The 27,429-nt window shown below is 51.8% G+C and overlaps 1 protein-coding gene across 2 annotated transcripts; it reads left to right on the top strand.

Moving 5' to 3' along the window:
• Positions 1–15,246: 15,246 nt before the first annotated feature.
• On the top strand, positions 15,247–27,188 carry SLC2A6 (solute carrier family 2 member 6). Of its 2 annotated transcripts, none has more exons than XM_073313950.1 (10): positions 15,247–15,556; positions 17,544–17,706; positions 18,333–18,539; positions 20,393–20,492; positions 21,319–21,530; positions 22,294–22,446; positions 23,875–23,983; positions 24,262–24,444; positions 24,897–25,042; positions 26,498–27,188. In XM_073313950.1, exons 1-10 carry the CDS (start codon positions 15,456–15,458, stop codon positions 26,642–26,644), a joined length of 1,521 nt encoding a protein of 506 aa, XP_073170051.1. In that variant the 5' UTR covers positions 15,247–15,455; the 3' UTR covers positions 26,645–27,188. The 2 variants fall into 2 exon arrangements, with proteins under 2 accessions (XP_073170051.1, XP_073170050.1); XM_073313949.1 differs by having other exon boundaries at positions 26,494–27,188.
• Positions 27,189–27,429: the final 241 nt, after the last annotated feature.

The raw sequence follows: 27,429 nt of genomic DNA, 5'->3' as shown, positions 1-27,429 counted from the left end.
ATGCTTAGCGAGACCTATCGCCCTGAAACTGTATAGCGTCCAAGGGAAGAAGAAAAGCTCCCCAAGATGAGGAGCGGAGGCATTGTTTAAAAAAGAATTTTATTGTGTGTCCCCCATCACAGCCCTTCTCCCCCCACAAAGCAGCATTATCCACCAAGCAAGACACATCCTGTAGATTTCTGTCCCGCCTCCTTCCAGAGGTGGAAAAACCCCAGGAGTTCTGTACAGTCACAGGGCCAGCCCCTCAACTGACGTTAATGGAAGTAGATCTGTGGACTTCAATGGCGTGTGACAGATTTACAGCAGCTACAGAGTCGGCCCACATTGTTCATCAGCATCACTTGTTCTCCTGGTGCGTTTCAAAGGTAGCAGAGCGGAGTCTTGTCAGACTGAGCAGTCAAAGGTCTGACTCCCACAGACACTTCCCTGCCTCATTGTGGTCCTCTGGAAAGCTGGTATAAAAGTGACACCTTGCTAGCAGAGTCCTGAGCAAAGTCCTGAGCACCAGCTGCGCCAAGTCTGGAGAACGGGGCTTCTGGAGAGTGGGACCAAGAATGCTGAAGACCACTGGTTGTCCAGTTTGAATTCCAAGAGAGGAAGAGGTAACAGTTGTATCCACTGCTCTGCCAAGCTTCACACAGCCTGTTAGGCCATTTTAACCTGTGACATGCTGTACCTTTCACAGGCAGGCCCACGGTAGTATCATCACATGGTAGCACCAAGCATGTTCAGAGAGCTAAACAAGGGCCCCTTTTAAAAAAGTGTCATATCTTGGGCAGCCAGGCCCAACGACGGTAGCTCCTGAAGGCATGCCCAGTAGGTCACCTAGCTTCAGCAAATAAAACCACCTTCCAGATACGGTTCAGGCCTCATGACGAGCACAGGTAGGCTCCTCGCTGTGGCCCACAACTTGTCCGGTACCCTTCCCGTGCGAGAGATGCTGCTTAAAATGTCGGACGCCAGGCTGAACGTCAAATTGTGCAGGGAATTTTCTCCAGCCTGGTCCGTGCTGTTCGTCAGGAGGGCAAAGGTGGTCTCGGTGGCAAAGGGGCTTCCATCGAATGAGCGCTGTATGACCACAGTCATGCCATAAGGTGCAAACTTCTCCCTCTCATAAATAATGGAGAGGTATGTCCTGGTCTCTGGGTACCCTCCCCAAGGCAACTGAGTACTCTTGGAGTCTAGTATTTGGACTCTCACTGAAGGAGGCAGACCTTGTCCTGTGGCCAGCAAGGAAAGGGTCCATTTTGAGAGACAAAAGAGTGTATTCCTCACATCCCCCAGCCCAACAGCCACCAAAGAGACCCCGAACCCCTCAGGATGGTCAGCCCAACGCAGGCCACTCACACTGCGCTGGAGGGCACGCCATGTCGTTTCTGGCTGGTTTGGGAAGAGAAGACGAAATGGGCTGAGTTTATAGTCCAGTGAACAAACTCCACTGGAGCGGAGGGCCCTGCAGTGGTTAAATGGCACTCGGCCAGTATTGCCGTAAATCAGGAAGAGAGAGACAAGGATAAAAACAAGACACAAGATGCCTGCAAGTCTGACAGACAGCAAGAAGTCAGAGTCTTCTGGCCTCAGAGAAACAGGCTCGGGGGATGCAGAGGGAATTTGCCTTTCTCTGGATTCCATCTCCACTTGGTTCCTGGGCTCACACAGGGATACTGGCATGTTCAGACAGTGACAACAGCTTTTCTCAGATGGCTCCTTCTCAGGTGGCAGGTCTTGGTCTTCTACAGCTGGAAGCAAAACAAAAATAAGAATACCGTCAGCCAGATGGGAGCTTGAGGGATGCAAGAGGCAGTGGGCCCACTCTGTCCTCCATTAGCTGGCTTTATGTTGAAGTCACTGGAGCTAGACGAGGATAAGACCTATGTAATGGAGCAGAGATCTGAGCCCAGCGTGCCTGGTGACAGGACAGGGAATCAGGGGATTTGATCTATTCCAAGATCCAAGTTATTCCCTATCTCCCAGGATGATTCCTTCATGCTTGCAAAGCTTTTCGAATTTGAGGTGTGCCGTGGTTCGTGAGTGCATACCTAAATCAAGGGGAATAACCCTAATCCATTCAAATACTCTACACTGAAGTTATTGGCAGCTAAACACGTCCATGACTGGGGGGAGTCCTGGGTGGGAAAGGAAGGGACAGGGCGAAGAGGCAGTAGCAAGAATCTAGTGACTTTGGAGGCGAGTTCCAGAGACAAGGTTACTCATGGAGGAGAAGGAAATCAACAGCCTGTGTGTGCATTCATTCACACACACACACACACACACACACGTGCACTCTCCCTCCGCACCCAGGTTTACCACCTACACTGAAAATACATCAGCCATGCTTGATCTTGAATGAGGGACAGGCAAGATTGTTAAGAAACCCTGTAGAAACTGGTGGCTGATATGGCAACTGAAAACTCCTCAGGGCAGAGACTTGGCCCATTTTCGGCTTGATATAAATAACAGCGGTAGAAGAAACAATGACACATTGGTTATATTAGTTAGCTACCTAAGTAACATGAACTAATAACAGGTTTTCTCCAATATGAGCTATGACTTAAACCAAATTTGTTTATGTTATCAACATCAGGCTAAACGTCTCTCTGGGATGGACAGCTGTTTGCAAGCTAGGTCTAAAGGCAAAGCCACTTACTTTCACCTTGGAGCACAGACATCCTTGGGGCCGGTCCCAACACAGCTGCAGATTCCACACTGAGCTTCTCTGATCCACTTGCATTCCTGACTTTCCCACGGCTGCTGATTATCATTTGTGAAGAGACTGAAGAATCAGTCACATTGAGAGGCCTGGCTGCAGCAGAAGGATGGCACAGTGACCCAAACATGTCACTGCCAAGTGTCCAGTGTGGATGGTTTATGCCCAGTCATTGAGCAACCTTGCTGAACTTTTCTTGTTCCTGGTCCCCAGCTGCCAGATACGAAGCTTGGTGTAAAGACAGTACAATATTGTGACAGAGTTGTGTGCTGGCTGGTCTGGATGTGTTACCAATCCAGACACCCTCTAAGAGGTGTGGCTTCTTCCAGAGCAGGGGAAGGACCCAGCTACCTAGGAACTGAGGGTGTTTCCAGCCAGTGGGGAAGGCAAAGTTGTTTTGAAGTCAGCAGGAGGAGGAGCTGCCTCCATGCCTTCTTACAGATTTAAAAATTTTATTAAAGCTAATGTGAAAAAAAATTATATAACACATAAATTGAGAAAAGGGTGTCTGTACATCTGGGTATAGCGCTTAGATTATCCACAAAGTTTGTTTTTAAAGTCATAAAATACATAGAGTGCATAATCAGCAATAACCCAAATTTAGGTGAATGAATTTAAGAATACAGTTTAGATATTTAGCATCCATGCATTTGGGTACATTATTCACAAAAGAAGTTATGCAGAGAGTTGGTGGTGGAAAGCAAAATATATCAATGAGTGAAGATTGTCCCTCAATAACTGAGAATTTAGGATTGGTTATCCATTTAGAGAAAAAACAGTACATCAGGAAAAATATTTGAGTTACTTTCCTGATTACACTTCTCTAAGTACATGTTCTGTTTACTGTTTTCATGTCCATGTTGTTATTCCAGGGACTTTTCCTGCATGTGCTACCCCACCAAGGAGACCATGAGGTCATGCAACAGTAAAAATGCAAGAAGAGGAAACAAGATTAGAGCAGAAACTAGAGATGGGCCCCAAACCCAACCCTGAATCCAAACTCACAGAGCTTACGGGGTGTCAAAAATCCAACTCTACATCCAGCCTCCTTCCCATGGAGCCTGAACAGAAGATGTGTGTGCACTCGTTTTGTAACTCTGCCCCCAAAACACCAGCAGGCTGGAACTTATATTCCCAGTGTTAGCAGGCGGCTTGTGTCAGCAGCATTCAGAGATTGCTCAACAGCTGTCGTTAAATCCAGGCTGTCTGGGCATCTCAGAGATCGTGTTGTGCAATGAACATGGAAGTTACCTGTATTGATTTAATGAATTTTATATAACATGTGTGTGTTTGGCAGTTATAGTGTTGCTGGCTAATGAGTTACTAAAGAGTTAAATCAGTCTTAGTTTTTGCAGGTACCCAGAATCCATAGCTATACACAGCCCCAATGGCCAGTACTCAGACAATGGAGAGGATAGTTCCTTTTGGGGGTTGGGGAGACCAGCTTGAAACTAGGGGGTTTTAGGTGGGAACTCTGAAACAAAGCACTTGCAAGCTGTTAAAAGCAGAGCCTTCAAGGAGACTGGGAGAGACAGGAGGTCTGCATAAGAGTCAGGAGAACAGAGTGCGTAGGGGGATGACGCGTCAGGAAGAAGTTTTGTTTCAAAGTTTCCCATGAAAACAAAGTTTAACAGCACTGCCGTTTTCTGGGGGTGGGGAGGGGAATTGGTTTAAATGAAACCCAGTTTTTGGTGGGAAGAACTTCTCAGACGGAGAATTTCAGCCAGCTGTACTGTTGCTTCCAACATTCCCGGGTGATATTTGGTGATCACCCTCCCTTCTGCTGGGGATTCTCAGCCTGATGCTATGGTAGGCCAGAACATTTCCAGAACAGAACATGCCAAATTGCATTGGGGTTCTGGGACACAGACCACACACCCCTTTTTTTCCTTCCACTCAGGACACAACCTGAATCCAAGTGCATCAAGGTACTACACCCGTCATGGAGGGCCCCAGCCTGCAAGAGACAGGAGGGAGGATGGCAAGTGATTGCACCATGTGTGGTGCTCAGTTTGTGTGGTGTTCACTTACTATGCCGGTGGGAGTTATATAAGTGCGTAGCTAGAAGCACTGGTAGAAGATGGGCTTATGGAGACCTCGTGGTGGTGTGGTGACAAGATGGTCCTCAGCACACAGCAACGGTGAGGAGGACAGGGCTACATTGGCCATCAGTGCAGCAGAACCAAGGTGTGGAAAGGCAAGAGAGGTGTATCACCCCCATAGGAACATCTTAGAGTATGTATTACTGCCTGTGGCTCCAAAATACAAACCCTCACACCTCCATCTACCACAGAAAAGGCTGACAGAGAAAGTAGGCCCCCATGGCCAGCAAGGGGGAAATTCATAAGGAGCTGGCTCCCAAATACCCAGACCTTTTTCCTGTTGCTGTAAACTGAGACAACTCTCACCCCAAATGGCACAGACAAAGGGAACAGTGGCTCTGGGGACAACACAGCACGAGGGTCAGAGAGGGGACTACAAGTCTTGAGGGCTTCTGAGTCTTTCCTGGTTTGTGAGATCTTTCAAGGCCCATTGCCAAGGCTTACAGGGATTGGGAAATTTGCTCACTGATGGCCAGATTAAATCAATGGGCATGGAATCAGGCCCAGAGGGGGAATCATAGGTAGTGGAGATGGAGAAAGACTCGTTAGGCCGTTTATTCCATCACCAGAGGCCAAAGGCAATCTGCCCACTGTTACCATACATTCCCAGTGTTTTGTTGCACTAGGGACCCCAAGAGGCTCTCTTTCACTCCTGCATTTTACTCAGATACCAGGGAAGGTGGCATTAACTTGGCATCATAGAGCCGGGTGGAGCTAGGCTGTCCAGCTAAGACATTTCCCCTTCCACTGAATTTCTGCATGGCCGAGGCCCAACCAGGAAGTGGGGGAGATTCAGAATCCAGAGGGACATTGGTACCCAGCTGAAGCATGCAGGGCTGGAATCAAATCAGTACATACATCCTCCCCCAGCCGCACCCGCCACCACCAGGCAACACACTGAGATTAGAACCAGTAACAGAGAGAGGGCCAGCGAGCACGGGTACTGCCTGAGGACCATGCCTCGACCACCGGGCAGCCACCAGTAGCACATGCACAGAGCAGGTGGGATGTTTTTACTCATCTCCCTCCTGAAAGGGCTTACACAAGGTCAACAGGGGGGAAAGAAAAAAATCACATGGTGGGAGGAAGGGGTAGAGTCATCTGAAGGAACCAGGCCCTGTTTGTACAGGGAAGTGGAACAAGATGCTTCCAAGAACTGGGTTCCTTCAAGATTTGTCCCTAAGTCTGGGGACCTGACAGTGAATTTCCCTTTAGCACAACAAGTTCAAGGGCAAAATTAATCTCTCCTCAGTGAAGACAGGTTTGCAGCTAGCCCCTCATTTCCAGCGTAAGTCAAACAGGACCTGCAACCACAGGCCCAGAAGAACATCCCCCATCTCTGAGGGGAGGCTACACAGAGTCAGCGTGCCTTGTTAAGGAATCACCTGCATTGCCCACTGACACAGTCCCGCTCAAGAACACACTAGCCCCTCGGGCCCCATTCCTGTGACACAGGCACCCTGCAACCTCCAGTACATGCTTTTAAAGATTATTTGAGGCCTATGTAAAGTCGCAGCCTGGCAGGAAGTTCATTTACCCTGAGGAGCACGTGGAAACTTCTCCTTTTTCTTGCTGTGCCCAGGAAACCATCACAGTGTCCCTGGGGGACATTTCATAGAAGATCAGGGTTGGAAGGGACCTCAGGAGGTCATCTCGTCCAACCCCCTGCTCAGAGCAGGACCAATTTGTGCAGCCCAGGGTATTTCCTGGGCGGGGAACAGTGTCACACTGCAACATCGTTTACAAAACAAAAGTGAGCTGGGGCAAGTGTTGATGCCAGAATTATTCTTCACCCAACCAAGCCAAAATTCAGAATTGCAGAAGCTAGACTGGGAGTAAAAATGGTGCCATTTTCACTAACAAATGGGCCTAATTTGGAGCCAGAAGCCATTTCACGAGGGTTTGTGTGTCTCAGGGAATGTGTGCACTGTGAACTCTGCCACACAGCCCCCAGTCAGTCAGCTTCTGGGTAAACTGCAACAACAGCCTCCTTGGATGCTGGCGGAAAAGTTGTCAGACCAGCTCTGCCTGCAACTTTGCAGGAGCCAGGCACGTTTGCAATGACTCAGTTCGGGGAAAGGGGGAGAGTTAGACACAGTCCTTGCTGAGTGGAGCATCCACCCAGAGATACAGGGGCCAGGAGCCAGGGTTTAAAGTGAATTCTTGGTTCCCAATGGAAATACTAGACAGCCAGCTCCGTTACAGTAAGGCACTTCCAGCTACATTCAGATCCAGAACCACAATGCACAGCTCAGACCCATCTTTTGATAACAGGCAAGATAGCCCATGGGAATGGCTTACCTGAGCCTGTAAATCCATGGAACCTCCCTCCTCCATCATATCCACTCTCCAGCTGGGACCCACACTTATTTTATAAAAATTTCAGTTATTTTAGAAGGAGTGGGGAAATAAAGAAAGAATTGACACAATACAGCCTTGTATGAGGACATTAACCTAGTTTTCTAATAATCCTTGCAGTTAAATCACTAGACATGGATAAATTCCCAGCTCTGACACTGATTGCCTGCATGACCTTGGGCAAATCACTTAGCCTATCTGTGCGTCAGTTTCCCCCACCTGTAAAACAGGGGCTAATACTCAGCTAGCAGAGGTGCCAGGAGGATAAATACACTAGTGGTTGTATGGTGCTCAGGTACCATAGCAATAAGCCCATAAATAAGGCAAACAAACCTCCTCTCAGACCCAGCCTACACTGCAAACGCCTTGGCGGGCCTGCTGAGCCAAACCCCTCTTCCTTACACCAGTTTTACACCTTTGATTTCAGAGGAGTTACTGCTGAATGAGAGAATCAGGCTGTGCTTCCTTAATCTCTCTGTGAAGCATCATGCATAGCCCCGGCACAGTGTACAGGCACGTACCAATGAGACAGAACTCACATTCCCCAGCATTTAGAGCAGGTACTAAACCTAATGCCCTGGTTTTAAAGAGACGTTGGGGAGAGGTGGAGCCAGGGGCAACCAAGAGGAAAACTTCAGCTATTCATTGGAGACAGTGAGGGAAACACATTCAATCCAGGACCAGAGGGTCCAGCAGAGAAATAAGAGATATAGATATTTACCTCATTCTCCTCCACCGCAGGCTGACTCCCAGGGCAACAGCCCACACAGCAACTCATCTGACAGACTTCCTCAACCTCTCAGTTAAGCTCAGCCAGGTGAAGTTTTCCTTAGGTGTGTTGCCACCTGAAACCCTTTTCCTCCTGGAGGCAAGGTCTCCTCTTGGTCCTAACACCCATCTCATGCCTCTCTTTATTGTTTGGAGGGCAACCCCTCTCTGGGGGGCTGGTGGGTTCAAGGAGTGCCAATCAAAGATATCTTCCTGCCAAAATGTTTTCTTGCCACCAAGGGTCCTTTCTGATATCGACCCATGGATTTGCATAGAGAACCCCCGGGCTATGGACATTCTATCCCCAGAATATTTAAGAGCCTCTTTCAACGGGAAAAATATATGAATATTTGCCTTTCATCCGAGGCTGACAAAGTGCTTTACATGCAGTAATAAATGACACCTCCCAACCCAAGCAGGTGGACAAAGCAATTTCATTAGCCACATTTTACAGATAGGGAAACTGAGGCATGGAGCAGAGAGGCAATTTGCCCGAGGTCACCCATGGCACAGCTGGGAATATAACTCAGTCCCCTGTTCCAACCCTTCAGTGAAGTATTTCTGCAGTGTTGATATAAGCGTGTAATTTATTGGCCTCGCCTATAACAGATAGTCAGTATGTGTCCTCAGCCTCATCTGTGCCAACAGGACCCCTGGCACCATATATACACCCTGGGTAACAACATACAAAGTACTCAGCGGGTTCTCACTGAGACATACAGAGCTACATTTTTTAAAGCACAGTCCTGCACCTCCTGCATTTGTGTGCTTAAAGGGGCGTGCAAAATGGGTGATGGTTTCCATGGGCATGCGCGGGTGCCAGATCCCAGCACACAGTTCGGATATTCTGCATGCACGCCCTGGGCCTCCGGGTACAAACATTTGACCCGTCACATCAAGGTTTTGGATTCCTGCCACATCCCCAAGATCTTTGTAGGAGATGGTATGTCACAGCACAGCACAGAGCTGGTCTCTGATCCCAAGCAGGAAGCTGGTGCTTTCAGCAATGGGCTCTCCAACGATGTTCTGAGAGGGTCTGCGTACGGCAGACAGTGTCCATTTGGTTAGAGAAGCCTGTAATAAGTGATATAATAGCTGGCAGCCCCCTCTATCGATAGCTCAAAGCACGGTGCAGGCTGCATGTTGGTATATAAAGGATCATATGATTTCCCACGTTATTGGGAGTGTTTTAAATCAAGGCACAGTGTCAAAAGTGAGGTTCAAGACTAGGAGTTTGATTGATGCTCTCTGCCCTGCATCGGGGGTAGCCACACACCGTCCCGTCTCAGTGTAATAATCGCCATCTTGGTCAGCACTGGGAAGCCTACCCAGGACCTCCAGAGCTAAAGCATGAGCTGCTACAGCACCAACTGAAGGACACAGTCCCCAAGCTAGCAGCTGCAGGACACTCGGTATTCACTGTGGCTCAGACGCAGCAGGGGACATGTAATCAGGAGTGGCCCTGGCCATTTTGCCAGGTGGAAAATGTTTTTGGGTCCTTGCCCTTTAGCGGCAGAGCAATCAACAAAGAAAATATCACTCAGCTGGCCAATCAGCCATGGGGTGGGAGGTGCAGAAGCCAGCTAATTGGCAGATCAAAAACATGTGCCCAATCAGAGAGGAGAAAAAACAAAAAAAAAACCAAATGGCACAATAGGACATCACCCCCTGGAAATTGACACCCAAGGCGACAGCCCAGCTTGCCAGCCCCTGTCTGTAACACACACCGGAGAGTGGGCTACACCAGCAGGGAGCAGGCTCAGCACACAGCATGGGATGGCTTCTCAGGAGGTGACTCTTCCCCTTGATTGTTCCATAGTCCTGGAACAGGAACATGGAGGGATGTTGCAGTACAGATCACTCACATCAGGCATGAAATGCAGCCACCTCTGGGGCAGAACGCAACAGGAGGTCCATGACAGAGAGTCAAGACAACAGTTTTCAGAAAGAGGCTGGGGAGAACAACTTCTCCGACTGACCCTGTGAAGGGCGTTTGAGGAGGCAGGATGCACTGTAGAACTGGGCAAATTTACAAGCACTTCATTTCCGCTACATTCACAGTTTTCCAAAACCTATAAAAATCAACTGCCAGGGATCATTTCCTGGGTCCCTAACCCACCCAAGCAAGGCAGCACTCGTGCGAAGAGGCTGCCGCCTGCCTTGCCCCAGCTTAGCACAGAAATAAACAAGAACAAATATGTGGCTGGCCTAGACACGCAGAATGAAGTGGGTGTGATACTAACCAGTTACACTATCACTGTACACCTTGGCCGGTGGCAGCCACAGACGGCACACAGCCAGCTCGCCCCAAGTGGGAGTCGGTTCCACCATTCAAAGGTCGAAGTGAAGAGATAAAGTATAGCTTTCCCACACTCATGCAGCAAATACAATCTGATCTAGGAACGTACGACCACAGAAGGAGCCCCTGGCTAGGGAATCCAACTCACCAAGGAGATTATAGTCTGTAGTACAAGAGGGTTTAGAGACGCCAGTTGAGATCAAGGCCCCATCGTGCCAGGCAGACACACAGCAAGAGACAGTCCCTGTCCCAAAGTGTGTAGAGGCTAAATAGACAAGAGATGGGAGGGGACAGAGAGGTGAAGTGATTCCCCGCAAGACGATCAGTGACAAAGTTGAGAATACAGCTCCACTCTGCTAGTGTCTAGCCCAGTGGTTCTCAAACATTTGTACTGGTGACCCCTTTCACACAGCAAGCCTCTGAGTGCGACCCACCTTATGAATTAAAAACACTTTTTCATATATTTAGCACCATTATAAATTCTGGAGGCAATGCGGGGTTTGGGGTGGAGGCTGACAGCTCACAACCCGCCGTGTAATAACCTTGTGATCCCCTGAGGGGTCCTGACCCTCAGTTTGAGAACCCCTGGTCTGGCCCATGGGTTTAGTTGCAACACCGACCCAGTTGTTGGTGAGCAGGATTGAATCTGGGACCTCTGAAGCTAAATGCATGAGTCGCTACTGCATGAGCTATAAGCCACATGGCTCTTAGCTAAAGCTGTAGCAGACTCATTAATCTCTAAGTAGTCTCAGTGCCACTCCATGGGACAGAGCACCACACCCAGGAGGTGTGTGGGTTACATACTGCATGAGCTATAAGCCACATGGCTCTTAGCTAAAGCTGTAGCAGACTCATTAATCTCTAAGTAGTCTCAGTGCCACTCGAGGGGACAGAGCACCACACCCAGGAGGTGTGTGGGTTACATAGTCATCACACCACTCCCAACTCAACCCCATCAGCTATAGCAACCTACCCACCGCAGCACAGCACTTGTACAGCGCCCTGGGAATGGATGACTCTGTGGCCCGGCATAAAGATTTGGAGGTTTTGTTGCCAGGGCTTTGCTGGGAGGGCATTAGGAGCACAGCAGGACTAGGGCTCACTGAGTGCTAATGGGCCAGTGGGCTGAGGAAACCCCTGATCTCCCAAGGATGAAGAGCAGTGATTTTGCCTGCTTAAATGGAAATATTTTCCCCCACATGAACAGCCCAGCTTCCCTCTGCTTTTCACAATCTGGCGGGGATTCTGCTTCTGTCTCTGCAGGTACAGACCCTCACAGACCTTTGTTTTGCAGCCAGCATGACATCTGCTCAGGCCAATACCTGAATGGCACAAACCAGGCATCATCATTTAAAATGGACCTAACTTCAGAATTCACAGCCAGATTCCCATGAAGTTCCAGGGCCCAATGTTCCCCTGTGTAGCTCACGGGCCACTGGGATGTTTGAAACAGGGGCTTTGCTTTCGCCTCCTCTTGGCGACCTAAAAGTTCAAATCGCTGCTGATAGCTGCTAACCCCACTGCTACACTTGGGCTTTGCTTCAACACATTCCCTTTGGCCAGTGCCAGTTCCCTTCTCCTGGGATAGATCCAGAGGTGAAAGTAAGCCGGTATGCCCTGGTACGGCGTACCGGTAAGAGCCGGTGCGCTGTACCAGGACTGGCTTTCAGAGAGGGCAATTTAAAGCCCTGGCGTAGCGGCGGCGGAGCTGCAGTGGGGATTTAAAGGGCCCCCGAGCTCCAGCCACTGCTAACACCCCCCCCCCCCGGGCCCTTTAAATCCCAGCCTGAGCCCTGCTGCCCGAGCCCTGGGGTAGCAGCAGCGGGACTCCGGAGGGGATTTAAAGGGCCGGGGTGGTAGCGGCGGCTGGAGCCCCAAGCCCTTTAAATCCCTGCCTGAGCCCTGCTGCCCGAGCCCTGGGGTAGGGGTGCGGGGTGCTCTGGCGGGATTTAAAGAGCCCTGGAGCTCCAGCCACCCCTGGCTCCACCCATCATTTAAAGGGCCAGGGCGGTAGCAGGGCTCAGGCGGAGATTTAAAGGGCACAGGGCTCCGGCAGCTGCTACCACAGTGGAGCCCCAGGCCCTTTAAAGCTCTGCCAGAGCCCAGAGCCCTGGGGTAGCGGTGGCAGCCGGGAGCCCCCAGGGCTCCTCAGTGATTTAAAGGGCCCGGGGCTCCGCTGCAGCCCTGGGCCCTTTAAATCGCCCCCAAGCACCAGGGCTCCCAGCCGCCTCTGCAGCTGGTAGCTCGGGCGTGATTTAAAGGGCCCCGGGCTCCCAGCCCCCACTACCGCAGCTGGAGCCCTGGCCCTTTGAATCAAGATTTAAAGGGCCCGGGGATTTAAGGCCCTGCCTCTTCCGGTTGAGGCCATGCCCGCTGCTCAGGACCCCGGCATACCGGTAAGTCCTCTAACTGACTTTCGCCCCTGGATGGATCCAATTCTAACACAGTGCCAGCCTGGCAGATGGTACTGAGAACCAAGTGCAGTTCCCACCTGTCGCCACCAGATGGCAATGTAGCTACACCCTTTGAAACGCTGCCTTTTCTCCCTGGGGTGGTCCAGAGTTCAGGCAGAAGGTTTCCCAAGTTGTGGCGAGTTCAGATGCATCAGACGCAAAAGAGTATTCACCGTCAAAGCAGGTTTTTTAATTTCACGTGGTAAATCTGGCTGCTGCTTGCCTCTCTCTAGGAGTTTATTGCCTTTGCATATGGTTAACCGACCCGAGGAAAAGGCCCTTCAGCTTTATAGCAGAGCCGGATAAACGACCAGTGGTCCTGATCGCAGAGAGGAGTTAATTGGCACCTACCCATCCGTGTCTGTCAAGGACCAGCTTCTGCTTTCAGTGTCAATCCAGGGCAATGCAGAGCAGAACCCAGCCTGAGAACGTTACATCAGAGCAGAGAGTCCCCAGTGGGGTTTCAAAGCCATGTGGTCAGAACTGCTGAGAATGTGGCTTTGCCAGACTCTTCCTCCTAGCTGGGCAAGTGCTGCTGAGGGTCCACGCGGACAGGGTCATGCCCTGGCTTGGGCAATTTTCAGATGAGCTGAACTATGGCCTCGGGTTCCAAACGCCCCTCGCGCTCGGAGCTCTCTTCCTTCAGGGAAATCTGATGCCTGAGTCAAAGGTAATGTCCCAGCATGACTCTGACTCCAAATAAAATCTGCTTACACAAACCTGATGCAGTCAGGGCTGTGTGTGTGCACAAGAGAAACCAGCTCAGACAGTCTCCTGGGGCAGAGAGCCACCCCCACAGTGACTCCTCCGACTGCTGTGGGAATGGCATTGAGAGGAGTCCAAAGGGGGCCCTCCATCCCAGGCCTCACTGTACTATCCTTGGGCTTGGGAGGATTCGGGAAATGTTGATTTCACCCTACACACATGAACCACCAGAAAGAAATATTTCCATGGAGAACTCTCGACATTTGCAGCTAACCAAAATGAGACAGATCTGCTTGAGAACCTGGCGTTTGATTTAAGGACCTTTACTGTGTCTGTTCGGATATGTGATGGTGACTACTGGTGATTTACCAGCTCTTAAGCTTTCACTTTTGAATCTCTACCTCTACTGTCATTCAATAATTATTGTATGACACCCCCCCTCAACTGCCTGATGCTCCCCCATAATTGCCCACAACTGTGAATATTTAAATAGATAAATATTAAAAATACAGTTACAAGGAACCACAGATTTTAGCTGTTCAAATTATTAAAAAGTAAACATGGAAATCTGCCAAGCCCAACTCTGCTCCCCTGGGTTGCCCCTGCCCAGATAGCCTCTTGTCACAGGCTGAGTCCCTCAATGCCAAAGCTTATCATTGGCCCTGGTGTAAGCCAGATCCTCCCTCCATGATTTCAGATCTGGTTCCCCACCAGAAGAGCCACTCTGGCACGTTTCTGCAAGTTCATCCCACCATCACAGACCCGTAACCCCAATCCCCAAAACCTGGGGAGGCTGGAGCTGGGGTGCTGTTAGACCCACCATAGACCTAGAAACCAGCTGCAGTGTCTGGCTCCGGAGCCAAACTTCCCCAAGGTCTGGGATGGCTGGTTGCAAGTTGTGGTTTGGGCCCTTTGCTACTGATCCTCCAGTCGTGCCTGGCTACCTGCCTAACTGCCGTTTGCAGGAATGAGTCTTCCAGAAGGCTGGAGGGACTGGTTCCTGGGGGACGAGGTTTGCCCTCGATCCTGCATGCCCCTGATGGTGCAGGATTGCTGTGCTCCAATGCGTGCGAGCAGAGGGCCCGGGCAGGGAGATGTTAGAGATCCTCAGTGCTAGCGAGTCTCAGCCCCGTGCTCCCTGCCTGGCCAGGACACAGGGTAATGAAGCAGTGGGATGGGAAAGGGCTTTTCTGTGGAGTGAAGGGCTCCAGTGAGATCCTGATCACACTAAGCACACACGTAGCTACCCGCTCTCCTCTCAGCCCTGACACCAGCCACCAGGGCCAAGGGGCCCGCACAGCGTTACCCCCTCGGCTGTAGGAACAGGTCCCGCCCGGCTCATCGGTCCTGTTTCGCTGTATCGGTCATCGATCTCAGTCTTTCAGTTTGTGCTTGTGACCAGAGCTCCCCCCGAGCCATGTGGCTGCACCAGCCACACCCTGACAGAGGCACCAAGTGCCCTGGTGGAGATGCTTTCCCCAAGTAGGGGGCATGCCAGGCTCCCTTTGCCACATCAGTATGGAACATGCCACCCTCCCCTTGCTATGCCACATGGGGCATGCCAGCTGTCCCTGGCCACGTGCCGCCCAGGGGAGTTGCCCTCCCCTTCTCTCTGTCTCTCACACAAGAAGGGTGCGGGGAAGAGACAGGGCCAGATGATGAGGCATGTGAGCTCAGGAGTGAGCGAGGAGGAAGAGTGGGTGACTGAAGGAGGAAAGGGTGGAGGACAGGGTGGGATGGGGTGGCAGTGGGGGTGGGGCGAGGGGGATGATTATTTCCCTGTCACTTTTTCACATTTCCTGGCCCCAGCCAGCTTCCTCTTCTGGGGCGCTCAGCCGCTCACCCACAGGCACAGATTGCACCGGTTAAGCAAGGCTTTGAGCTGCCTCCTCGCATCTCTCGCTCTCTTTCGCTTTCATTCGACTTTGTTCCTGCTTGTCCCTTTGAGACAATCCCAAGCTAGCAGCAGCCCAGAAAGCTGCAGAGGCATCACACCCCCTGGGGACAGTGGCTCCTGCAGCCCGTGCTGCCCATCCACTGGAGAGACGAGGACAGTCGCCCCCATGGACGCCAGCATCCAGAAACCGCTCCTGGGAGCGCCCAGCTCAGCGTATCAGACCTTCCCTCAGAGGGATGCCCACCAGCTGGACCGGGAATACATCAGGTAGGAGCTGGGCTCGCCCGGCTGCGCTCTTTGCCTGGGGGCAGGGGTCTGACTGATGGGAGCCCGGCTGTGGCCATTGCTCTCCGAGAGGAGCATGTAGGAGTGACACACCTGTACTGGGGCTGCTCCTCTCCCCGCCTGTGCCCATTTCAGTGGGGTTGGAAGAAAGGCCTCATCTATTCCTCACTGTCCAGGACCATTATTGAGTCATCGGTATTCAGGTGGCACCCGGAGCCCTGCTGTGCCAGGCGCTGTACGCACACACTGAGAACCAGGCCCTGCCACACACAGCTCGCTGTTTAGTTTAAGACCAGAAGCAATGACTGAGTGTAACAGGTGCAGCTGGTTCAAACTGGCACCGCTCCCCTGGTATCGACAAGGCTATGCTGGGAATGCTGCGGGGGGGCGAGATGAACTGCAAGGCGCTCACACGCTGTCCTGGGCTACCAACATGCACAGCTAGATGGCCCTGAATGGCCGGGACACCCCTATGTCTGGCCCCACTGCGACAGGCCCTGTGCCCACAGGGAGGTCAGAGCCTAGCAGTCAGCGCCCAGAGCTCTGCGCGGCTGGCTCTTGCTCAGATGAGCCAGACACCAGGACTGCTGGCTTTGCCGGGCTGGTGGGGCTCAATGCTGAGCACACTGGGGGTGCGTGGGCTTGTGTGTGTGTAGAGGGGGTAGGGCTATAGGGAGAGGAAGGATTGTCCAGTGGTTAGGGATGTAGCCTAGGACCTGGGTTCAAGTCCCTGCTATGCCACAGACATCCTGTGTGACTTTGGGCAGGTCACTTCGCCTCTCTCTGCCTCAGCTGCCCGTCAGCACAACAGGGATGAAAGCCCTGCCCTGCTTCCCGGGGCGGGTGAGGGGGGCTGTGAAGATGCCGACACTAAGGACTGTGAGGCGCTCACACACGACAGTAATGGGGGCCAGATAAGCATCTCTGGGCACGTCTACACAGTACCAACAGACCCACAGCAGCAAGGCTCAGCACCTGGGTCCACTGACTCCGGCTTGCTGGGCTCGCGCCCTGGCTCTGAAACCCCCCGCGGGGGGGAGGCTCTCCGAGCCTGAATGATTACACTGCGAGTTGTAGCTCCCCAGCACCAGCCCACGGGGAGGGTTTGCTGGGTCGACGCACCCTAAGCTGGGCAGATGTGTGCTTTGGCCTGGGGTGGGACGCTGGTTTGGGTCCCGCTCTGGGAGAGTGACAGCTTTGTGTTCTGTGACTGCACGGCCCCTACCCAGGGTGCGCCTGGGCACTGGAACTAATACTAAACAAGGATTTACCAGCTTTCAAAAGGTAAACTGCCCCCAGACAGCCCTCTCCCCAGCTGCCAAGGGCTAAAGGGAGCGGAGGAACTGCAGTGCACCACATGGAGGCAGCCCCACCACCACTTCTGCATTCTTCAGCCTCGGGTACCTTAGGGTTCCTGGAACCTGAAAATCAGGTTTAAAGACCTCACTGACTTTGGAAGGGCTCATATTTCACAGCCCAACCTGCCTGAAGTCTCCAGCTGCCCCCCTCCCCACCCTTATAACCCACAAGGTCCCGGTCTCCCACTCACAACGGGACAGCTTAAAGGGGGGACGCTTACACATGGGTCCATTATGTAGAAGGGACTACAGTTATGCATTAATAATAATGTTGTGTATAACGCGCCCCCATCCCCAGGCGCCGCTCAGGGCTCCACACAGCAAAAAGGCCGTTGACAAGCCCATTCCACCCACATGCTCCAGAATCTGTAACCAACAAAATCAAGGAGGGCTGGAAAAGAGGGGCCCAAAGTTAAAGCAGGGGTTGGGGGTGGGGCAATAGAAGTGCCTGGGAGCCTAATGAGGAAAATCCTTTGGGATAAATAGGGTTTGATCTCATTCTTTATTCTGTCGAGAGCAATGTTAGCTTAATACACCCACAACCACCCCCGCCCCCAAACACCCTGTCCTCTCTTCCCTGCTCCATCTCTTGTCCTGTCTTTCTCCCACAGAACCCTTCAAAACAAGCGGCTCTTTCTAGCAGCTTTCGCTGCCGTCCTGGGGAACTTCAATTTTGGGTACGCGCTGGTTTACACGTCCCCTGTGATCCCTGCCTTGGAAACATCCAACATCCCCGCCTTGAAAATCACCCGGGTGGAGGAATCCTGGTTTGGGGTAAGAAGTGGCGAGTCACCCCGCTGAGGGGAACAGCACACACATGGCAGCCAAGCTGCGAGAGGCGATTTATGCCGATCCCGTGCTGGGAGATGCTGGGTTAAAGAGCCCTGCATTTCCACACGGGACTAGTCGGTCCCAACCCGAGACTCCTTGAAGGGCCTGTTTTTCAGAGGGTGGGTGCTCAGCACTCTCTGGAAATCAGGCTCCCTTTTTAGGGATCTCAAGTTGGGCCCCCCCAAAAAGTGAGACCGCCCCACAGTCACCAGGCGCTTTTCCCAGGTGACTGTGAAAGGGCAAAATGTGCGTATGTCGCTCCAGGGTGCCACCAGGTGGCTGGTGATGGCGGGGCTCTGACGGGGGAAGGAATGGAATGGCGGTCAAGGTGGGAGGAAACTTCCAGGGCTCTGGCCAGGATACACAGGAAGGCCCGAACGAGGGTTGGTAGGAGACAGCAGCTCCACCAGAGAGAGGTTTGCAAATCTGACAGTGAGTCAGAGCCAGGCTGCTGGGAATCCACGGGAGTTTTGCCATTCCGGTCACTCGGGCCAGGCCGTCCCCCCCGCCGACTTGCCGTGGGAGGGCACAGAGCCGCCATGTACCTCCCACGCACCCTCCTTTTGCAGTCCGTGTTCACGCTGGGAGCTGCCGCCGGAGGCCTCAGCGCCATGCTCCTGAATGACCGCCTGGGTCGGAAGCTGAGCATCATGTTCTCAGCCGTCCCTTCTGCTGTCGGATACGCCTTCATGGGCAGTGCCCAGGGAGTCTGGATGCTGCTGCTGGGGCGGCTGCTGACGGGCTACGCAGGCGGCGTGACGGCGGCATCCATACCGGTAACGAAGCGTCAATGAGTTAACAGGGCAACGGCTCATTGCCTCTCCCCCTCCGCTCCTCCCTCCCTGGGGCATTAGCCGAGGTAGCAAGTTCGTCCACGGGCTGGAGACGGGGCTCCACATTTAATCCGCTGTCGAGGTTACCCCAGCCAGGCCTTGGGACTTGGGGTGCAATAACCAGGCCCTACTGCTGCTATAGTAATTGACGGCCTTGAACGTCACAGCAGGGTCAGGTGCCAGCTCGGGGCTGGTATTGGGACACAGGTGACTTCCCTTGCCGGGCACCGAACCCGCAGTGCCCTGTTACTCAGTGGCGATTGGGCAGCCTGTGTGCAATGAGTTGGGTGCTTCTCCCAGGGATGCCCCTCCTGGCAATCGCTGCAGAGAAGTCAAGCGTTGAATGGGCCTGACCACTGAGCTAGGATACAGAGGGACCTAGACAAATTGGAGGATTGGGCCAAAAGAAATCTGATGAGGTTCAATAAGGATAAGTGCAGGGTCCTGCACTTAGGACGGAAGAACCCAACGCACAGCTACAGACTAGGGGCCGAATGGCTAGGCAGCAGTTCTGCGGAAAAGGACCTAGGGGTGACAGCGGATGAGAAGCTGGATATGAGTCAGCAGTGTGCCCTTGTTGCCAAGAAGGCCAATGGCATTTTGGGATGTATAAGTAGGGGCATAGTGAGCAGATCGAGGGACGTGATCGATCCCCTCTATTCGACATTGGTGAGGCCTCATCTGGAGTACTGTGTCCAGTTTTGGGCCCCACACTACAAGAAGGATGTGGATAAATTGGAGAGAGTCCAGCGAAGGGCAACAAAAATGATTAGGGATCTGGAACACATAACTTATGAGGAGAGGCTGAGGGAACTGGGATTGTTTAGTCTGCAGAAGAGAAGAATGAGGGGGGATTTGATAGCTGCTTTCAACTACCTGAGGGGTGGTTCCAAAGAGGTTGGATCTAGACTATTCTCAGTGGTAGAAGAGGACAGGACAAGGAGTAATGGTCTCAAGTTGCAGTGGGGGAGGTTTTGGTTGGATATTAGGAAAAACGTTTCCACTAGGAGGGTGGTGAAACACTGGAATGCGTTACCTAGGGAGGTGGTAGAATCTCCTTCCTTAGAAGTTTTTAAGGTCAGGCTTGACAAAGCCCTGGCTGGGATGATTTAATTGGGGATTGGTCCTGCTTTGAGCAGGGGGTTGGACTAGATGACCTCCTGAGGTCCCTTCCAACCCTGATATTCTATGATTCTATGACTTGCCCAGTTGGTTCCTCCAGCTCTGGGGGAGGCGCAGGGAGGCAGGGAGGGGGGCAGTTTCTGTGCTCTGGCTAAGGAGAGAACTAAGGCCCTGAAAGCTGTCAGTCGGCACCTTTCTGCACCACTAGATACCCACGCCCACAGGAAGAAGTGAAGAGCTGGTCTTTGCCCTGTGCTGCCGTCCTCACCACAGTTACTTCCTCCTACATGCAGGATGCATTGACAGTAATATCAGCCCAGGGTGGCTCAAAATAGGGAAGACAGAAATTGGGCAAGACTGAAAATAACCAGGCTGTGGCCTTGCTCCGTTTCTTGCCCTGACAACAGAGACGACTCATTTAGAACAGGTTTCAGAGTAGCAGCCGTGTTAGTCTGTATCCGCAAAAAGAAAAGGAGGACTTGTGGCACCTTAGAGACTAACAAATTTGTTAGTCTCTAAGGTGCCACAAGTCCTCCTTTTCTTTTTTCATTTAGAACAGTGCTCCTGCTTTCCCACTGGCTTTTCCCAGGACGCCCCTAGCAGGCACGCTGCAGAGTTTGGGAAGTGACACACACCCCTTCCTGTCCTGTAACCACAGTGTTACTCTCTTCTAGGTCTATATTTCCGAGATCTCTCACCCTGGGGTCAGAGGAGCTTTGGGCGCCTGCCCTCAGATCATGGCTGTCCTTGGCTCCCTCATCCTGTATGCACTGGGCAAGTACACACCACAGAGACTGTTTTCCTTTCGTATTTTGAGGGGTCACTGGGCAAATCATGAATATGTGAATGAAAAGAGGCAGAACCTAGTGGAAACTCCAGGAGGAGCTAGGATGACCACCCAGCTAAGGTCACCACAAGGGATGAGCGTGCATTGCAGTAGTATCTTGGCAGGAGACTGTTGAGTCTTGACTCTTCACTCTACAGAAGAGACCTGGGAAAACCGCAGCGGTTAGATGGGTACAGATAATGACCACATGCCCAGTGTGGGTAGATTTGCAGCAATTAAGTTGGTACTACAATGACTGGGCACCTCAGTCCCAGCGTCATCAAGAATGAAGAAAGGTTATTTCCACCACTGTGTGCAGCCCAGAACAGCTGGCCATGGAGGAACTCTTCTCCATTTCTGTTGAGTGCTGCCAGCTGCTGGAGGCAGGACACCACATTCAATGGGCCCCTGGTCTGTTGGGAGGGCTGGGATGGGGTCCTGCAGAGAAAGGAAGGTCTAGCCAGCTGCCGTCTAGCTAGAGTGGGTTGAAACTTTTCCATTGAAACACTTTTTCTAATGGAAAATGGCTTTTCCAAACAGGATTTTTCATGAAAAATGGCCATTGTGTCCCAAATTTTGATGCTTTTGTTGAAAAACAAAAAAAATTTCAATAGCTGAAAACGTTTAGTTTTTTTGACGAAAACACACAAAAAATGATTTTTTTAATGAAACCCATTTTTTTATTTGAATCAAAACTTTTGGGGGGAGGGAAGGGGTGGGGAGATCATTTCCTGGGCAGCCCTGCCTTTAACATCCTGCCGCTGCTTCCTGCAGGCCTGAAGCTCTCCTGGCGCTGGCTGGCCGTGGCTGGGGAGGTGCCGGTTCTCACTATGATCATCCTGCTCTGCTTCATGCCCAACTCGCCCCGTTTCCTCATCTCGAAGGGGAAGAACGACGAGGCGGTCAGGGTGCTGCGCTGGCTCCGGGGACAGAACACGGATTTCCGCCGGGAATTTGAGCAAATCAAAGAAAGCGTGAGGCAACAGGTGCGGTGGGATGGGGCCACTGCACTGGGGCATGCTGGGAATTCATACAAAAAAACATTAGAAACACAGCCTCCTTTCCCCCCCTCCAGCTCCCATGGACTGTAAGCATTACCCTGTGTGCCTGACTGGGAGAAGCAGAGTGGCCCAAAGTATGGGGCCTCAGGACAATTGGGTTCTGTTTCCAGCCCTGCCACACACTTGCTGTGTGACCTTGGGCACATCACCTTCCCCTCTCTAACAGCGTAATGAGACTTCCCCACCACTGAGCAGAGCTTGGAGACCGAGGGATGAAAACAACCCAGGATTTCTCACCATTCACCTGCTCTGTTCTTTACGTGCCAGATCTGGCCCCATGAGTGCAAAACGCGTGTTTACCTTTCCGCTCTCTGTCTGTGTGTCTAGACTTCTCTGTCTGTGTGTCTAGACTTCTCTGTCTGTGTGTCTAGACTTCCCCACCACTGAGCAGAGCTTGGAGACAGAGGGATGAAAACGACCCGGGATTTCTCACCATTCACCTGCTCTGTTCTTTACGTGCCAGATCTGGCCCCATGAGTGCAAACGCGTGTTTACCTTTCCGCTCTCTGTCTGTGTGTCTAGACTTCTCTGTCTGTGTGTCTAGACTTCCCCACCGAGCAGAGCTTGGAGACCGAGGGATGAAAACGACCCGGGATTTCTCACCATTAACCTGCTCTGTTCTTTACGTGCCAGATCTGGCCCCATGAGTGCAAACGCGTGTTTACCTTTCCGCACTCTGTGTGTCTAGAGCAGACGGATTTCCTGCGCGGAGATCAAGGACCCATTCATTTACAAGCCAATCCTGATCGCGGTGCTAATGAGGTTCCTGCAGCAGCTCTCAGGCGTCACCCCCATCCTGGTGTATTTGCAGTCGATATTTCAGAGCACAGCTGTGATACTGGTAAGTCCCACAAGGGACCTGACCTTCCACCTCCGGTCAATCATATGAGAATCCAGACAGCGTTTTGACTTTCAGCTAAAGCGTCGGGCAGTGGCCCCACTGCAGGAGACTGAACCCGATAGCCCCGCTCTTCAGAGCTGCTCTGATCCATCCTATGGCTCTTTGCTCCATGGCCTAGATATTCAAGTGACTAGTGATTCTGGAGGCTCAACCTGAGACAGCTTAAAGGGGGCTGGTTGTACAGAAGGCACCCGCCCCCAGAAAACCAGGCCCCTCTAAGGAGTCTCAGGTAGGGCACCAATAAATTGAGATGCTCAGAATCACTAGTCACTTTGCAAACTGTAGGCCCAGCATGTGTCATCTTCTGTCCCTACCCTCCAGTCATTCTGAGCCTGGAGAGGCTCCACAGGTCATCCCCAATGGCACAGGATGGACCAGGCGGTGAGGGGCATGTGGGTTCTAGTCAACACAAAGTATTTGTACTGGGGTATTGGCCAATGCTCCCCAAAGCTGTGCCCTACCTTGGGGGCAGGACGGCTTCCCCGTTCAGCCACCTCAGTCTGCTACAGAACATTTTAATGGCATTAGTGCTGATGTCCCAGTTCCAGTCAGGTGCATTCTGCCCAGGAAAACGTCCGTGGCAATTGCCGGGTGCCTGCATCAAACCCAACTCATGGGCAGGGCTGAAGAGAGATTCCCCTTTGCTGCTCTGTCCAATGCTGGGTTGGACAGGACGTGGCTCTCTGACTCACACCACCCTGCCCATCGCGGAGGCCCTCTTCACTCCTCCTGCCAGGCCTTCCACCTCTCTCCTCTTTGCTCCCCGCATGCACTGGGTTGGGGAAGAGCAAACCTTTCTTGAGTTAAAGGCAAAAAACCTATTATCCCTGTAGAGCAAACATACACCAAGCGGAGCCTCCTCTCTGTGCACTGCAGTCAGGGAGAGAGGGAGACCCCAGGCTTCCAAGGGGGAGTTGTCTCTGGCCATGTCTGGCCCCCTGCTGTCCCAAAGTCATGGCCATAAACGGTGGACTCCACGATTGCCAGTGGAAATTCACTCACAGAACATGGGGGACAGAACTTGGGACCTTCAGCTTCAAAGTCCCAGGCTTCTAGCATTGGAGCTAATGGCAAAATTCCTAGGAGGATATGGGTGACAGCCCCATACTCCAGCAGATCTGATGTGCCAGCCATTGGTGGGCGACAGTGGGACACAGACACACATACCAGTCGTACTTTACCCCAGGCAGTTGGCAGCCTGGTTTATTAGATCTAACTAAAGGGACCATTCTTCTGTGGCTTTCACAGAAGTAACAGTAGCTAAGTTCCATGGCTATGACTGAAGGTGATGCAAGCAGGAACCTGTACTGCCTCAGATCTTGCTTCTCGCTTTCCTACTATTTGATTATTTGTTTGTTTTTACTGTAGAAGCCGGAGTATGATGCAGCTATAGTAGGGGGAGTTCGCTTGGCGTCTGTGCTCATCGCCGCCGTCTCTATGGACAAAGCTGGGAGGAAAATTCTTCTTTTCGTATCAGGTATGTCTAGCCCCAAATTCCAGAGAGTTTTATCTCCCGGGGTGCTGGGCGAATGCTAATTCATGCGATGGTACAACCGTGGGGTGCTCCAGTGGCTCGTTTCCTTTGGAGCAGAGGGGGACAACACAGCTCACCAATGGGTCTGACTCCCGATCTCAGGCCTGTGTAAACCAGGAGGCATAACTCCATGGAACTCGCTGGAGCTCCACGGGGAGAAAACTGGGCCTCACCTCTTCATTTCACCTTTTTGTTTCTTTATTCTCGCTCTCTGTTAACAGCTGGGATCATGTTTGCCTCAAACCTGATCCTGGGGCTCTACATCCACTACACGTCGCTGCCTTCTCACAACTCTACCATGGCCGTCATTAATGGGACCCTAGTGAATCCAGAAAGCCTTACTGCAGAGCCCTCCAGCTACATCACCCTCATCCCTCTGGTGGCTACCATGCTCTTTATAATGGGTATGAACAGAAGCTACAATCCATATTCCAGCTGCAGAGGTGTCCCCCGTCCGGGACTAACCATCCTGGGCCGGTGTGATATGAGCTGGGGAGGTTCCACGCTGGGGCAGGGACTGGGGCAGGAATGAAATGTTTCTCGGGAAAAACAGTGTTTATGTGGAGACCCTCAGAGGTCTGGGGTGTTGGAACCAACGGCATAGGCAGAGAAGGGGATCAGAGGCACAGTGAATGTATTTGTCACATGAATATCACCACCACTTAGGGGGCTGTAATCAGCAAGGGCTGGATGTGAAGATGGATCCCTCTCTTTGAAGACCGGCTAGTCTTGGTAGAGTGCTGGTTGAAACGGAAATAGGAGCAGTCATGGGTCAGGGATTGGCAGGGAACTTTTCCACTCCCTACCCACTATGGTCCTCTGCTTTTCCCCTGATCTCTCCCTTTTCTCCCACCAGGTTATGCCATGGGCTGGGGTCCCATCACCTGGTTGCTGATGTCAGAGATCCTCCCTCTGAAGGCCCGTGGGGTGGCGTCAGGCCTCTGTGTCCTCGTGAGCTGGCTCACGGCCTTTGCGCTGACTAGATTCTTCCTGCTGGTCGTGGTGGGTACAGCTCATGGCGGCACGCGGAGGTTGACCTGAGGGAGGCCTTCGGGGGTTGGCTCTTTATTTATTTATTTATTATCATTTTTCTAACTGGTGCTAGGCCCTCCAAGGCTGCCACCCCATGGGAGCAATATGGCAGAGACAGCCAATCCTGTCAGTGACGCGGACAAGGGACACCGCTCTTGGAAGGCAGCACAGTCAGGAGAGCTGTAGCACAAAGATGAGACCTATTTTATCCAGGCATTGGTAGCTCTGCCCGCTCACACCATTTTATCGCAAATCTTGCGATATTTGGTGTTTTGCTTAAAGCCCCAGCTCCTGGAGTCAGGTGATGACCTGAGACTCTCAGCTTTCTTTTGTTTTTTAAAGTATATTTCTAGCCCTCATGATTGCAGTGCAAAAGCTTGAAACCATGACCCGAGTGCGACTTTGAGGCCCAGACACCAGAAGGCAATAGAAAGAACCTGAAAATCATTGTTATTTTTTTAAATCTCTTGATTCAGGCCCCAAAATATCATACCTGGGGTTGGCATTACGAGCTTCCTCCAGAACTTCATGCAGACACATGAACACTTAGTTGGCCCACATATGACTTTCCACCAGGAGGTCTCCAAATGTCTTGCAAAGGAAAGTCAGTGTCACTGTCTCCATTTTACAGATGGAGAAGCAGCAAGTGGAAGCTCAGGGTCACGCTTCAGAGCTGGGAATACAACCCAGCTGTTTTGACTCCCTGCCTGGTGATTTATCCACTGGACCACACTGCCTCCCATTAGCCCCTTCCATCCAAGGCACACTAAGCATATTAATGAAACAAGCCTCACTGTCTCCACATTAGAGGGGGAAACTTGGATGCAGAGAGATTAGGTGACCTGTGCAGGCCCACACACCAATTTAGTGGATGAGCTGTGAACCAGCCCCATATCTCCTGCCCCAACATCCCCACGCCCGTGCCTTAACCCCAAGACTATCCTTAGGTCTATAAGAACAGCCATACTGGGTCAGACCAATAGTCCATCTTGCCTAGTATCCTGTCTTCTGACAGTGGCTGGTGCCAGATGCTTCAGAGGGAGTGAACAGAACAGGGGAATTCTGAGTGATCTATCCCCTGCTGTCTAGTCCCAGCTTGTGGCAGGGAGAGGTTTAGGAACACCCGGAGCATGAGGTGCTTCCCAGACCATTTTGGCTAATAGCCACTGATGGACCTATCCTCCGTGAATTTCTCTCATTCTTTTTTGAACCCAGTTGTACTTTCGCCCTACACAACATCCCCTAGCAATGAGTTCCACAGGTTCACTGTGCATTATGTTCCTCTCCATGTATGATGTCTGAGGACACAGAGGGAAGGTGTCGACTTACTGCTTCCCTTCATTTTCCCCAGTATTTTGCTAACCCACTCTTTCAATGGCTCTCGGCTCCCAAGTCACGCGGGCATTTGTCCTATTTTCCAGCAAGACTTCGGCCTTGAAGTCCCGTTCCTGTTCTTTGCGGTCATCTGCGCAGGGAACCTCATCTTCACAGGTTGCTGTGTCCCAGAGACCAAAGGCCGATCCCTGGAGCAAATCGAATCCTACTTCAGGACTGGGCGGAGATCCTTTATGAGGAACCACATATGAGGATCCTTTAGGAGCACCACCCTTCAGCTGAGCTTTCAAAACAAAATCTGACATGCAAGGGGACAAGAAAATTTTTGTGCTGGCATTTTCTCTGTGCCAATAAGGTGTGCATACATCAGGCATGCAGGCTTGTTGGTGACTTGTTGGTGACTGTCTAATTTTGGATGGAACCAATGTCTTTGAGAATCACACACTGAAATTTCACTTCCTTTTCATGAGTCACTCAACACTAGTCTAAGGGACCTTTGGTCTCTGGACAGAATGTTAACGACCTGGAATTTCTATCTGTGCTGCTAATTTTAACCTACATAACAATACCAGCTCCAACACAGTACTGGATGTAAAGAGAGCTCCTTAAAGACAAACAAACAAGAGTCTGTGGACCAGAGAAAACCAGCAGTTTCTTAACACAGCCTGTAAGAGCAAAGCAGCCCAGGGGAAGCAGGATTTGAAACAAGAGCTTACATTGTTGGCCACTGCCCAAGGTGGGCTGGCAAAGGCCCCTCATGAATTGTAACAATAAAGTGGTTTTGACGCCAATGATCGTGGGCCATGAGACATCACGTTGATTTGTAAGGAAAGGCTCTAACACTCCAGGGCAGCACCCTGCACTGCGGGAGACCATGCTGTCCTGATGACCCCTCCCAAAGCACAGCTCCCAGACACACACCAGGGAAATGCCCGTTCTTTTGTGCAGCGTCACTTGGAGTCTTACAAGCACAGTGATTTCAAAAAAGGCAGCAAGAGAGAGAGTTTTTCATATAAAAAGCT

This window comes from Lepidochelys kempii, chromosome 16, assembly GCF_965140265.1.
Source record: "Lepidochelys kempii isolate rLepKem1 chromosome 16, rLepKem1.hap2, whole genome shotgun sequence".
NCBI lineage: Eukaryota > Metazoa > Chordata > Testudines > Cheloniidae > Lepidochelys > Lepidochelys kempii.
Note: the sequence above shows the minus strand (reverse complement) of the source record. Positions and strands in the feature narration are given on the sequence as shown.